General features: G+C 41.5%; 1 protein-coding gene across 3 annotated transcripts; it reads right to left on the reverse strand.

The window, feature by feature from the left end:
• Positions 1-8,179: 8,179 nt before the first annotated feature.
• Positions 8,180-12,476, reverse strand: SPRR3 (small proline rich protein 3). 3 transcript variants are annotated; one of them, XM_019036606.4, is made up of 3 exons: positions 12,153-12,476; positions 10,219-10,309; positions 8,180-9,010 (listed from the first exon to the last, which is right to left on the reverse strand). In XM_019036606.4, exon 3 carries the CDS (start codon positions 8,989-8,991, stop codon positions 8,506-8,508), a length of 486 nt encoding a protein of 161 aa, XP_018892151.4. In that variant the 5' UTR covers positions 8,992-9,010; positions 10,219-10,309; positions 12,153-12,476; the 3' UTR covers positions 8,180-8,505. The 3 variants fall into 3 exon arrangements, with proteins under 3 accessions (XP_018892151.4, XP_018892169.4, XP_055215552.2); XM_019036624.4 differs by having other exon boundaries at positions 8,207-9,010; positions 10,219-10,258; XM_055359577.2 differs by having other exon boundaries at positions 8,207-9,010; positions 10,219-10,258; positions 12,366-12,458.
• Between the last annotated feature and the right edge of the window lie 1,847 nt (positions 12,477-14,323).

The following is a 14,323-nucleotide window of genomic DNA, read 5'->3' on the forward strand; positions in this document are numbered from 1 at the left end:
TTGTAAAAAGAGAAATTTTAAACAAAGTAATGGTTTTTGATAGTTAAATTGCATTAAATGTGTTGTCAAATGAGAAGAGATGCTTAACCTTCTCTATGTGATATTTGCATGGATAAATGTTATTAACATGACTATTTCAGAAATTGTTTGACATTCATAGGAATTTGTCAATACCTCCACTGCTCAGGATATGCCTTGGGATAATTTTAGTCATAAATCTGGTTGTTGTTTTAAATATCTATGACAGAGACAACCAAATTTCCTTGTCAATTACTTAATAATAAACTCTTATTGACAGGTGAAGCCAGCTGGACTTCCTGGGTAGAGTGGGTACTTGGAGAACTTTTCTGTCTAGCTAGAGGACTGTAAATGCACCAATCAGCACTCTGTAAAAACGCACCAATCAGCACTCTGCATCTAGCTAAAGGTTTGTAAGCGCACCAATCAGCACTCTGTAAAAACGCACCAGTCAGCACTCTGTGTCTAGCTAAAGGTTTGTAAACTCACCAATCAGCACTCTGTAAAATGGACCAATCAGTGCTCTGTAAAATGGACCAATCAGCAGAATGTGGGCGGGGAAAAATAAGGGAATAAAAGCTGGCCACCCGACGCAGCAGAGGCAACCAGCTAGGGTCCCCTTCCATGCTGTGGAGGCTTTTGCTGCAGAGGCTTTGTCTTTTTGCTCTTCACAATAAATTTAGCTCCTGCTCACTGTTTGGGTCTGCACTACCTTTATGAGCTGTAACACTGCGGGGGTCTGCAGCTTCATTCCTGAAGTCAGCGAGACCACAAACCCACTAGGAGGAACAAACAAACAACTCTGGACACGCCACCTTTAACAGCTGTAATACTCACCGTGAAGGCCTGCAGCTTCACTCCTGAAGTCAGTGAGACCAAGAACCCACCAGAAGGAAGAAACTCTGGACACATATGAACATCTGAAGGAACAAACTCCAGACACACCATCTTTAAGAACTGTAACACTCACCGTGAGGGTCCGCGGCTTCATTCTTGAAGTCAGCAAGTCCAAGAACCCACCGGAAGGACTAGATTCTGGACACATTATCATATCTTTAACCATAGCCATTTTAAGTCTTGTCATGCACAGATAGTTTTTGTTTTACTCTGATTCCTGTATCAAAACGTTTTTAATAAGTTACAAGCCAAAATGCTTAATCTTAAATAAAAAGGAAAAATCTCAGGGACACATGGAAAAAAATCTATAACAGATACACTAGAGTGCAGGCTTCTGACTGCATTGCTTAAATGACTTTAAGACCATCCCACTAGACTGAGTAAGGATTTCCAGAACTATATTGGAGAAACTGATTGGTTGATAAAACTGCTAACCCAAGATCAACCAGAACAAAAATTAATTACAGGTACCAGATGAACTGATGAAGTGCAATTATAATATTTATGGATTTTTACTTGAAACATTGTTGATTCTTTTATGTTCTATTTTCTGAATGGATTATAAGACACTTCTTTCTCTTTTACAGTATCCATAACTTGCAACAATAATTAGATTATACTTTTATAAACAGAAATAGAACATTTATCGTTTTCTCCTTGCCTAATCCCTCTAGAATTTGGCACTCATTGAGGATTCTTATTTTCATGACAACATAATTATTTGCATATGTCCAATAGGAATTTATCCTTCTTGTAACTGGATATAACTGAAAATCTTGGTTATATAACCAAGGCTTTGACTGAAATGTCATATTTGAAAATGACACATAGACCCAGTTGTGACCAGACAGTTTTTAAGAAGCTAAGGTTGATTTTATGGAGTCTGTGCTTACAAAGCACTTTTTGGTAAAGCATTCCAACTAACCTTTGTAGAGAGGCAAGAATGACTAAAGGGAGGAAGGGTGAGAAGATAGGAGAGTAGTTTTGTCCTCTCCATTTACTCTAAAGGTTTAGGGTTCCTTGGCATCAGCCTTCTACCAGGCACGTTGAAGAATTTATCTCCATGGACCCTACTTCAACATGGAAGGGAGGCCCCCACCATTTTACTGTTCATCTGGGATCTGTGTAGAGCCTGAGGAATGTTCTGGATAAGCAGGACACACATTTTTCCTTAGCTCAGCAGCATCTTCATTGACTTCTGTATTTTTAATATCGTGATAAAATGTTTTAAAAATGAAATAACTTTACATATTATATAATAAGAAAAAACAGAGCCATTCAAAAAAGCAAATGAACAATATCATGTGAACAGGAAGAAATAACCAGTTATATTTTGCTGAATTTTGTATCAGGATTTTTTTATATAAATCGACTTTCATGCATGTATTATTCACAAGACTCTTTTTTGCTTATATTGTTTGGGGCTTGCTTTTTAAATATAACCTGATCGTTTTTCAATATGATGAGTAATTCTTCTGTAATATTTCCTTTAATAGCTGCTGTGTAATTTTAATACATGGACACTCCAACAATTATGGATGCCGTTATTCACTAGTATGCATTTAGGTTGTTACCAGCTTTTTACTATTAGATACAATGCTGAAATGAATATCTTGATGTATAAATCTTTGTGTACATGCATGAATAATTCTTAATGAATTTCTAGAATAGAATTCATGGCTCAACGGTCAGGCAGATCTTTAAATCTTTTTGTGCTTCCTGTCCAAACTCCCCTTTAAAATGTTTGAGCTACTTTATGTGCATAATAGCTGCATACTATAGAACGCATTTCTCCATTCTGGATCAGCCTATTTAATTGTAGTTAGTCCTGGAGTTGTCTCTAGACTTTTCCATCATTGAAATCAGCAATAATATGAAGCCATCTTAACACATACATATCTAGCAGACCTGAGTGACTTTACTCTCTCCTGCCAGTTTGGCAACTACTCATTACCTTGTTGGACAATTTCTACAGTCTACTGTTTCCAGGTGTCTCTGAGTTCTTGCCAATGCTATACTGTGCAGGTGCTACCTATCTCCTACCTCACACCTGTTTGATATTATGGCCCACCCACCTTCTCGAAAAATAGGGTTCACCCCTCAGTGACTGCAATGACCCTTCTGAAAATTTATGTCGGCTTCACTGCTTCTGGAAACAGCTCCCTAGTATTCCAGACCAGCTCAACAGAGACCACAAACTTTCTCAGTCACTCCTGAAAACAAGACTAGGCTGCAGGAGAAAGAGTAGAGGGCTGGCTGGGAACCTAGGGAACTGGACTCCAGGTGTGATTCTGAAATAATTTTTGATTGATCTTAATTACTTTTCTCTGCCTTTCTGGAAATCAGTTTTTTATCTTGAAATGCAGGAACTCTATTATGTACTGTTTAACTCCCTTTTTACTCCTCCCTGACATTCTGTAGCTTAATGACCTGCTTTCTAACAAATTTGTTGCTAATAATTCACCTAAATTGGATCAAGCACTCCTTCTCCTTGCAATCCCTTTTAAACTGATCTGTTTTAAAAATCACTTAATAAGTCTCCCATTATTAATGTGTGGGAGTCTAAGTCTCTTTGTAGGTCACTCAGGACTTGCTTTATGAATCTGGGTGTTCCTGTATTGGGTGCATATATATTTAGGATAGTTAGCTCTTCTTGTTGAATTGATCCCTTTACCATTAAGTAATGGCCTTCTTTGTCTCTTTTGATCTTTGTTGGTTTAAAGTCTGTTTTATCAGAGACTAGGATTGTAACCCCTGCCTTTTTTTGTTTTCCATTTGCTTGGTAGATCTTCCTCCATCCTTCTATTTTGAGCCTATGTGTGTCTCTGCCCGTAAGATGGGTTTCCTGAATACAGCAAACTGATAGGTCTTGATTCTTTATCCAATTTGCCCCACTGTCAACATTAGACAGATCAATGAGACAGAAAGTCAACAAGGATACCCAAGAATTGAACTCAGCTCTGCACCAAGCGGACCTAATAGACATCTACAGAACTCTCTGCCCCAAATCAACAGAATATACATTTTTTTCAGCACCACACCACACCTATTCCAAAATTGACCACATACTTGGAAGTAAAGCTCTCCTCAGCAAATGTAAAAGAACAGAAATTATAACAAACTATCTCTCAGACCACAGTGCCATCAAACTAGAACTCAGGATTAAGAATCTCACGCAAAACTGCTCAACTACATGGAAACTGAATAACCTGCTCCTGAATGACTACTGGGTACATAACGAAATGAAGGCAGAAATAAAGATGTTCTTTGAAACCAACGAGAACAAAAACACAACATACCAGAATCTCTGGGACACATTCAAAGCAGTGTGTAGAGGGAAATTTATAGCACTAAATGCCCACAAGAGAAAGCAGGAAAGATCCAAAATTGACACCCTAACATCACAATTAAAAGAACTAGAAAAGCAAGAGCAAACACGTTCAAAAGCTAGCAGAAGGCAAGAAATAACTAAAATCAGAGCAGAACTGAAGGAAATAGAGACACAAAAAACCCTTCAAAAAATTAATGAATCCAGAGCTGGCTTTTTGAAAGGATCAACAAAATTGATAGACTGCTAGCAAGACTAATAAAGAAAAAAAGAGAAAGAATCAAATAGACGCAATAAAAAATGATAAAGGGGATATCACCACTGATCCAACAGAAATACAAACTACCATCAGAGAATACTACAAACACCTCTACACAAATAAACTAGAAAATCTAGAAGAAATGGATAAATTCCTCGACACATACACTCTCCCAAGACTAAACCAGGAAGAAGTTGAATCTCTGAATAGACCAATAACAGGAGCTGAAATTGTGGCAATAATCAATACCTTACCAACGAAAAAGAGTCCAGGACCAGATGGATTCACAGCCGAATTCTACCAGAGGTACAAGGAGGAACTGGTACCATTCTTTCTGAAACTATTCCAATCAATAGAAAAAGAGGGGATCCTCCCTAACTCATTTTATGAGGCCAGCATCATCCTGATACCAAAGCCGGGCAGAGACACAACCAAAAAAGAGAATTTTAGACCAATATCCTTGATGAACGTTGATGCAAAAATCCTCAATAAAATACTGTCAAACCGAATCCAGCAGCACATCAAAAAGCTTATCCACCATGATCAAGTGGGCTTCATCCCTGGGATGCAAGGCTGGTTCAATATACACAAATCAATAAATGTAATCCAGCATATAAACAGAACCAAAGACAAAAACCACATGATTATCTCAATAGATGCAGAAAAGGCCTTTGACAAAATTCAACAACCCTTCATGCTAAAAACTCTCAATAAATTAGGTATTGATGGGACGTATCTCAAAATAATAAGAGCTGTCTATGACAAACCCACAGCCAATATCATACTGAATGGGCAAAAACTGGAAGCATTCCCTTTGAAAACTGGCACAAGACAGGGATGCCCTCTCTCACCACTCCTATTCAACATAGTGTTGGAAGTTCTGGCCAGGGCAATTAGGCAGGAGAAGGAAATAAAGGGTATTCAATTAGGGAAAGAGGAAGTCAAATTGTCCCTGTTTGCAGACGACATGATTGTATATCCAGAAAACCCCATTGTCTCAGCCCAAAATCTCCTTAAGCTGATAAGCAACTTCAGCAAAGTCTCAGGATACAAAATCAATGTACAAAAATCACAAGCATTCTTATACACCAATAACAGACAAACAGAGAGCCAAGTCATGAGTGAACTCCCATTCACAATTGCTTCAAAGAGAATAAAATACCTAGGAATCCAACTTACAAGGGATGTGAAGGACCTCTTCAAGGAGAACTACAAACCACTGCTCAAGGAAATAAAAGAGGATACAAACAAATGGAAGAACATTCCATGCTCATGGGTAGGAAGAATGAATATTGTGAAAATGGCCATACTGCCCAAGGTAATTTACAGATTCAATGCCACCCCCATCAAGCTACCAATGACTTTCTTCACAGAATTGGAAAAAACTACTTTAAAGTTCATATGGAACCAAAAAAGAGCCCACATCACCAAGTCAATCCTGAGCCAAAAGAACAAAGCTGGAGGCATCATGCTACCTGACTTCAAGCTCTACTACAAGGCTACAGTAACCAAAACAGCATGGTACTGGTACCAAAACAGAGATATAGATCAATGGAACAGAACAGAGCCCTCAGAAATAACGCCGCATATCTACAACTATCCGATCTTTGACAAACCTGAGAAAAACAAGCAATGGGGAAAGGATTCCCTATTTAATAAATGGTGCTGGGAAAACTGGCTAGCCATATGTAGAGAGCTGAAACTGGATCCCTTCCTTGCACCTTATACAAAAATCAATTCAAGATGGATTAAAGACTTACATGTTAGACCTAAAGCCATAAAAACCCTAGAAGAAAACCTAGGCAATACCATTCAGGACATAGGCATGGGCAAGGACTTCATGTCTAAAACACCAAAAGCAATGGCAACAAAAGCCAAAATTGACAAATGGGATCTAATTAAACTAAAGTGCTTTTGCACAGCAAAAGAAACTACCATCAGAGTGAACAGGCAACCTACAAAATGGGAGAAAATTTTCTCAATCTACTTATCTGACAAAGGGCTAATATCCAGAATCTACAATGAACTCAAACAAATTTACAAGAAAAAAACAAACAACCCCATCAAAAAGTGGGCAAAGGACATGAACAGACACTTCTCAAAAGAAGACATTTATGCAGCCAAAAAACACATGAAAAAATGCTCACCATCACTGGCCATCAGAGAAATGCAAATCAAAACCACAATGAGATACCATTTCACACCAGTTAGAATGGTGATCATTAAAAAGTCAGGAAACAACAGGTGCTGGAGAGGATGTGGAGAAATACGAACACTTTTACACTGTTGGTGGGACTGTAAACTAGTTCAGCCGTTGTGGAAGTCAGTGTGGCGATTCCTCAGGGATCTAGAACTAGAAATACCATTTGACTCAGCCATCCCATTAGTGGGTATATACCCAAAGGACTATAAATCATGCTGCTACAAAGATACATGCACACGTATGTTTATTGCGGCATTATTCACAATAGCAAAGACTTGGAACCAACCCAAATGTCCAACAATGATAGACTGGATTAAGAAAATGTGGCACATATACACCATGGAATACTATGCAGCCATAAAAAATGATGAGTTCATGTCCTTTGTAGGGACATGGATGAAATTGGAAATCATCATTCTCAGTAAACTATCACAAGAAGAAAGAACCAAACACCGCATATTCTCACTCATAGGTGGGAATTGAACAATGAGAACACATGGACACAGGAAGGGGAACATCACACTCTGGGGACTGTTGTGGGGTGGGCGGAGGGGGGAGGGACAGCATTGGGAGATATACCTAATGCTAGATGACGAGTTAGTGGGTGCAGCGCACCAGCATGGCACATGTATACATATGTAACTAACCTGCACATTGTGCACATGTACCCTAAAACTTAAAGTATAATAATAATAATAATAATAAAATAAAAATCACTTAATAGATTTCTGAGGGTTATTTTGGAACACCACTGGGAGTGTGTGTGTGTGTGTTTGTGTGTATGGTTGTGTACTCATTTGTATTAGAAGGGCATGAATATCCTAACTCGTAAACAAGACTGCAAATTCTACAAGGGAGGCACTGCGTATCCTCCTCTCTCTCTCTCTTGCTGGTCCGTCTTTAGGGATCTCTGCACATAAGAGTTACTTAGAAAAAATAACATTGTCTGAGCTAGACAGGGTAGAGCTTATGTGAATGATTATGTGACTGTGTGGCTATTTAAAATGAATGTTTCTCTTTGTGAATGACTCTGTGAGTGTGTGTGTGTGTGTGTGTGTGTGTGTGTGTATGTGTGTGGTGGGGTATCTAGAAGGTAAAACAAATGAAGAAAAATAGACTGTCCAGTCAAAATATGTAGGAGTAAAGTTTTCTTGGAACAAACAGGAGATTTGTTGTTAGGATACTGAGGATCAGAGGTGTCTTGGAACAGGTGGCTTGGAGTCAGGCATGACTCAGTCCAGTGCAAGAGGAGAGCCTGTGGCTTCCCAAAGTGACAACTTCTGTTCACCATTACACCAGGCCCATCGCCATTCCAGGAACACCTCAACTGTACCCCCATACACCCATAGAAACAAACAGTACTGGGGTTAAATAGATGACTTCTACATCAACTCCTCTCTGTCTATAGGTCCTGACTCACAATGGGGAAACAAGGAAGGAGGAAGATTCTGCCAATGACACACACAGCCAAGACTGGAATTAAAAGCAATTTAATGAGGGCAGAGCAGGAAACATGCATTTCTTTTCATTCGAATCTTCAGATGAACCCTGAGCAGCTGAAGACCAGAAAAGCCATGAAGACTTTCTGCTTAATTCAGGGGCTTACAGGATTCTTCAGAGTGTGTGTGAACAAAAGCTTTATAGTACATATTTTTAGGATACAAATAAGAGCGAGACTATGGCTTGGGGTGACAATGTACTGATTACAAGGTCTACAGATAATTAAGACACAGAAACAGATGGGAAGAGGGTGTCCAGCATCTGGTGGTTGGCTTCTCAAGGGCTTGTCTGTGCATGAAATTACTTCTGCTTGGTCTTCTGCTGAGCTGGGCCTGGAGTGACCGTTGAAGGACGTAGCTCTGGTACCTTTGTGTAGCCTGGCACAGGAACTTTGGTGTATCCTTGCTCAGGGACTTTGATGGCGCCTGGCTCAGGAAACTTGATGAAGCCTTGGTCAGGGACCTTGATGCTGCCTGGCTCAGGGACCTTGGTGTAGCCTGGCTCAGGGACCTTGGTACAACCTGGCTCAGGGACCTTGGTACAGCCTGGCTCAGGGACCTTGGTACAACCTGGCTCAGGGACCTTGGTACAGCCTGGCTCAGGGACGTTGGTACAGCCTGGCTCTGGAATCTTTGTGTTTCCAGGTTGTGGAACCTTTGAGTGGCATGGCTCCTTGGTTGTGGGAACAAATATTTCCTGAGGTGGAGGCTGGCTGGGTTGTTTCACCTGCTGCTGTTGAAGCTGAGGTGGTGGGGTAAAGGTCTGCTTCTGCTGGTAAGAACTCATGCTTCAAAGGATGCTGGACCTAGAGACAAAACAGCTAATTCAGTGCTTTGATTAAGTAGGAATGAAGCCCAGTTTAATGACAAATATCTGTCATTTCATTTTCCTTCAGAACTGAGAGCCTCTCTTTTCTTTCTTTTTCCCTGAATTTGAGATCATGAGATGCTTTGGTGATCCCCACTTATCTTCCAGGGAATAAGGTAAAGTTGATTTCTTCCACATCGTGTAAATGGAGCATTTCTTTATGCTTCTTTTCTTCCTGGTACATCTAAAAACCTACGTACAACATGAAAACACATACAAATATGCAAATATATACCCTGAAGCTTTTGCTTACACACTCTTTGAAGAATCCTGTAAGCCCCTGAATTAAGCAGAAAGTCTTAGTGGCTTTTCTGGTCTTCAGCTGCTCAGGGTTCATCTGAGGAATCGAGTGAAAAGAAATGCATGTTTCTTGCTCTGCCCTGATTAAATCACTTTTAATACCACTCTTGGCTGTGTGTCATTGGCTGAAGATTGATGTGACACCTCAGTTTTTCCATAAGTTGGAAAGATTTTAAGGTCAGCAGTCTAGAATCTACTCACTCATGTCCTCCTTATATAGTGCGATAGTTCTCCCAGGAGAACTCTTATCTAAACTTCCCCCTAAGGCTCCCACAATCCACCTGGGAGCCTCTGTTCACACTGTGCCTGCTGCACATGCTCTCTGGCAGGCTCTGCACATCATCGCTGCCTCCCCACACATGCCTACCTCTCATGGCTGTCCTCCCTGATGCTCTCACCTTCCTCGTTTTGCCACAGCATGATACCCGCTTTCCCTCTTTGCTAATCACTCCCCATGCTGTATGTTTGCAAATTTTAGTCAAGTATATGTTTTCTAATGGATTATACATTCATGCAATAAAGAAAAACTTATCTTTTGATCATCAAAATTGCCAATGTAGTGCCTTCTATATTAAAAATTTTCAATACATGTTGACAGGAGAGTGCTCTTGAAGTGGGTATATTGTCTTGCTAACTTAGCAAGCCTTTACAGAAATCACTCCCCTTTTCTGATCCTAAGTTCCACACCTATAATCTGAGTGGAAAGTCAAAATATGTATAAGGTCACCTTAAACAAAAGTTGTTATTGCATTTAAAATAAATATATTCATTGCATAGCAAAGAGATCTCAATCCAAATAAAGAAACTATTGGAGAATATTAAGGTGTTCCCAATGGGGAGACTCACCTGCTGTGCAGAGAAGGTCGAGCTGTTCAGCCTCTGGGATCTGGTGAAGAGTCTCTTGTTAGCTGGTATTTATATAGAAAATGAGCCCTGCCTTAAGAAAATTGGATTTTTTAAAAGACTGCTCTAACTTCATTCCAGCTTTTGTGATAAATTTCTCTGGCTTAACATTTTTTGTCACTTAAGCTCTGACAGTGATGTCACCTGGGCCTGACTCACTGTCCACCCTTTGTGGTGTGGTTGCTGTGGGCAAAGGACTTCTTGAATGGCAATGGATTAAATTAGGAGGAAGTTCCATGCTCCTAGGACTAGAACGAGCCAGGCCTCTTGGCCTGGGCCCTAATCTTTAGCCAGATTAGTCCTATTGGGCTTCTTCATGGTTGAAGTGGACATGGAAATAACAATAGGCATTTCTGGTTCTGCGAGGCCATGGGGATGGTGCAGAATAAGTGAATCATCTGATTTTCAGTCTCTTACTGGATTTGGACCTGGGAGGGGCAATGGAAGGCAAAATGCCTGCTTTGGAAATAAGTTGCTTTCACTGTGAAGGGCGCCTTAAGGTGCCGTGTTGATCAGGGATAGCAGATGTCATTGAGAGGGACAGGCAGGATTGACTGGATCTGTGTGACATTGTGGCTCAGCCCTGAAGACCCTGCCTCTTGTGGTATCTTTCTTCTCCAGGAGTGACATAGGAACAGGAGAGTGCTGATTCCCTAGGTTCATACATCAGCCATTTCCTCTGATCACTACAGGAATAACCTCAAGTCACTAACTCAGAGTTGCCCTCAATACACACTCTCTTACTAGATGCGGCCCTTGGGAAATCCAGACATCCTTACATCTCAGGCATGTGAATAGCTCCTCCTTTCCCAATATCCCACGACTGTGTTACTCCCTTGAACCTGATGCCCAGCTCCTTCCACCAGGTTCTGAAAGCCCCTTGTTCTACTTCAGCGTCACACAGTGCCTGGTTATCATGGGTGTTAAGTCAATGGACAGTCATTGTTCTCCTGAATAGAGCTGTAGGTTCATGGAAGGGAGAAAGGAAGTGAGAAAGAAACAGAGATAGATAAAGAAGAAAGGAAAGAAAGAAAGAGAGAGAGAGAGAAGGAAAGAAAGAAAGAAAAAGAAAGAAAGGAAGAAAGGAAGGGGAGGCGAAGGAAAGGAAAATAAAAGAAAAGAGAAAAGAAAAGAGGAAAGATAGGGAGGGAGGGAGGAAGGCAGGAAGCCACAAGGCAGTTTCTTGGGCATGATTCACTGTCCTGTGCCAGGCCTCCTGGTGTGAGCTGAGAAGAGGTGTGAGCTGATAATTCATGAAGGAGAAGAGGCTTACCCTCCCTTCCACACCCGTGTCCTTCCCTCTCTGTTAGCATTTGTTTGACCAGCCACTTCCCTCTGGGATGGGCCAGGGCCACTGCATGCCTAAACTCTGGGCTCTGTCATCACATTAGCTCTTTTTAGGGTTGGGTCCAAGTTTCTCTCCTCAGCAAATCCACCTCTCAGGAGCCACAGACCCTGGGGGCTTCGGCTAGACCCTGCTGCTCCACCTGGGATTTTCCTCCCCAGAGGAAGGCAGCTCCTCTATGAATCCTGGTCTCCCTCATTTTCTTCCTCGATTCTGCACCTTGGTTCTAGAGGAAATTCCTTTCTGATTTCCTGTGTCCCTTCCCTGGGCGGGCTCTCTCCTGCCCTTCTCTAACTCTTGCCTCATTCACCCCAACAAAAGCTTCTCTGCCATCAGCTTATTGAAGTTCTCGTTTTACCCCAACCCTGTTATTCCTGTTTAGTCAAACACACTCAGCGCCTGAACGTTAAGCCTCTTTCAGAGAAGCTTTGTTTTCTCATGAGCAGTGTTGGGTGTGCTGATAAGTCTGGCCTCAGTTTTAGAGAGGATACATTGGGTGGCTTCTGAAGGCGAGTCCCACTTCCCCAGGTACCTTAGTCTTTCCCACTGGCTCCCTTCTCTGGTGGCAGGAGGCTGTGAGTCATCCAACTGCACTGTCCTGGGACTTTCTTGGGACTTGTGTGTGGATGGTACTGGGTGCCTCTTAGGCACTCTCCAAATCTTCTGGATCTTGCTCTTGTTTTCTACCATGGCTATGTGGACCACTCACACACATTGCCTAGAGTTCTGCCTCTTCTTTCCTCACCTGAGGGCCTCTGATGCCCCAGCATGAGCTGTCTGTAGGAATCTCTAATGCACTTGTGGATATGCAAGCTTGAAGTTCAGTGTTAGCATCCAGTGGCCACACTCCACCAATGGAGGACATGAACTGGTAGATAATGCTTTCCTCTTTCATTTCTAGGGGAAACCCTTCTGTGACATAGTTCTCTGTCAGCTGAGATCATGGGGATCAAGTTCCAGTTACCCTTCCTGGTTGCCTACTTAGTAACATATTCTTTGTATATATTGATTTTTCCTTTTGCCTAGCTTCACCCCTGTTTATTTCACATTCCTCTTTTCTATGATTACATTCTCAAAGAAACTAGCTTCACATAAGATATTGTCTTAGGCTCAGTTTTGGGGGAACCCAAGCTAGGGTATATAATGAAATACATGCTCCATTTAAGATACAGAAAGAGAAAAACATTGCCCAGTGATGGAAATCGGTGCCTAGGCCAAGCTCAGAGGAATCATCTGGTGGGTTAATACAAGAAATTTGGAACTGATGTAAGGCCTGTCTTTGGAGACTGTGAAACTGAGCCGTCCAATAAAGTAGGCACTAGTCATATGTAAATATTTAAGTGTAAATGTATTAATAAATATTTGGAATCTGGATTGTGGAAGAACAGTGTGGCCACTCTGAGCAACTGGAACTCTGGTGTAGATCCTGTTATCAGATATTTATGTATATTCCTCTGAACAGGATTTTCTGATCCTGATTTATTTTTGTGGAGTTTAAAACCCTGGAGCCGGCCTGGTAAAAGTAGTGCAAGTTAACATCATGATTTAAAGGAGGTAAGTGCACTGGCAACTTTAGGTCTGGGTTATGTGCAGATGCCCCAGGCATGAGGCTGGCTCAGGGAGCTAGGCCTTGGTTCTCTGTCTCTGAAGCATGCTCTGCGGTCTAATATCACTATCTCTGTTACCATCAGAATCTTCCTACTGTTCTTAGTGAAAACGGCTCCCACCACCCAGCAGGATTCTGATCACCAGCGCATGGCTGCCCCGCAATGATGGATGCACAGCTGTCACAAGGTGATGTGTCCACCAGGATTCCATGTTTCAGATGTCAGTGGAAATTGAACAACATCTGATAACAAAGTGGATTATACAAATAATTTTTTTTTTGAGGCAGAGTCTCACTGGAGTACAGTGGCATGATCTTGGCTCACTGCAGCCTCTGCCTTCTGGTTCTAGTGATTCTCATGCCTCAGCCTCTCGAGTAGCTGGGATTACATGCGTCTGCCACCATGTCCAGCTAATTTTTGTATTTTTAGTAGAGATGGGGTTTTGCCATGTTTGCCAGGCTGGTCTTGAACTCCTGACCTCAACTGATCTACCTGCCTCAGGCTCCCAAACTGCTGGGATTACAGGTGTGAGCCACCGCGCCCGGCCTGTACCAATAACTTGAATGCTTCCTGCACTGCTTGCTCCGTAGGACTTGTAAATCAGATGTAGATAAAATAACGCCCTGCATTGTTTACTAGTACAGTTTCATGTTACTGTCTTGGTTCTTGCTAAAGTGCCAGATATTTGACTCCTTTCCCATGTTTTTATGGAGCCATCTGTGTTATATGAGCGAAGTAAAAAGACAGACGGTCTTATTGTTATCTTGTTATCAGTCTTGACATCACAGCCTCCCTGATAGGATCTCAAGCATCCCTGAAAGCCTGCAGACCACACTTTGAGAAACACTGATGTAGCATAACAGTATCAGTGTGTCTAGATTTGTAGAATGAAGGCAATTCCCATTGTTGGCCCAGCCACACTGGACCCTGAGGCAAGGTAACATACAAAATCTTGAGATGGGGAACACCTAGAAACTATACAATTACTGTCTCAATAAAGTATCCTGCCAGGCTGTATTACTCTAGAGAAGGATTAGTTGGAAGGAGGACTAAAATGACTACTGAGGATTTGAGAAATAAGACCAAATGACAAAGA

Source organism: Gorilla gorilla, chromosome 1 (assembly GCF_029281585.2).
Source record: "Gorilla gorilla gorilla isolate KB3781 chromosome 1, NHGRI_mGorGor1-v2.1_pri, whole genome shotgun sequence".
Lineage (NCBI taxonomy): Eukaryota > Metazoa > Chordata > Mammalia > Primates > Hominidae > Gorilla > Gorilla gorilla.

Bases quoted from the DNA above. Each gene is read 5' to 3' on its own strand.
- SPRR3 (XM_019036606.4), bottom strand. From the start codon at position 8,991: ATGAGTTCTTACCAGCAGAAGCAGACCTTTACCCCACCACCTCAGCTT.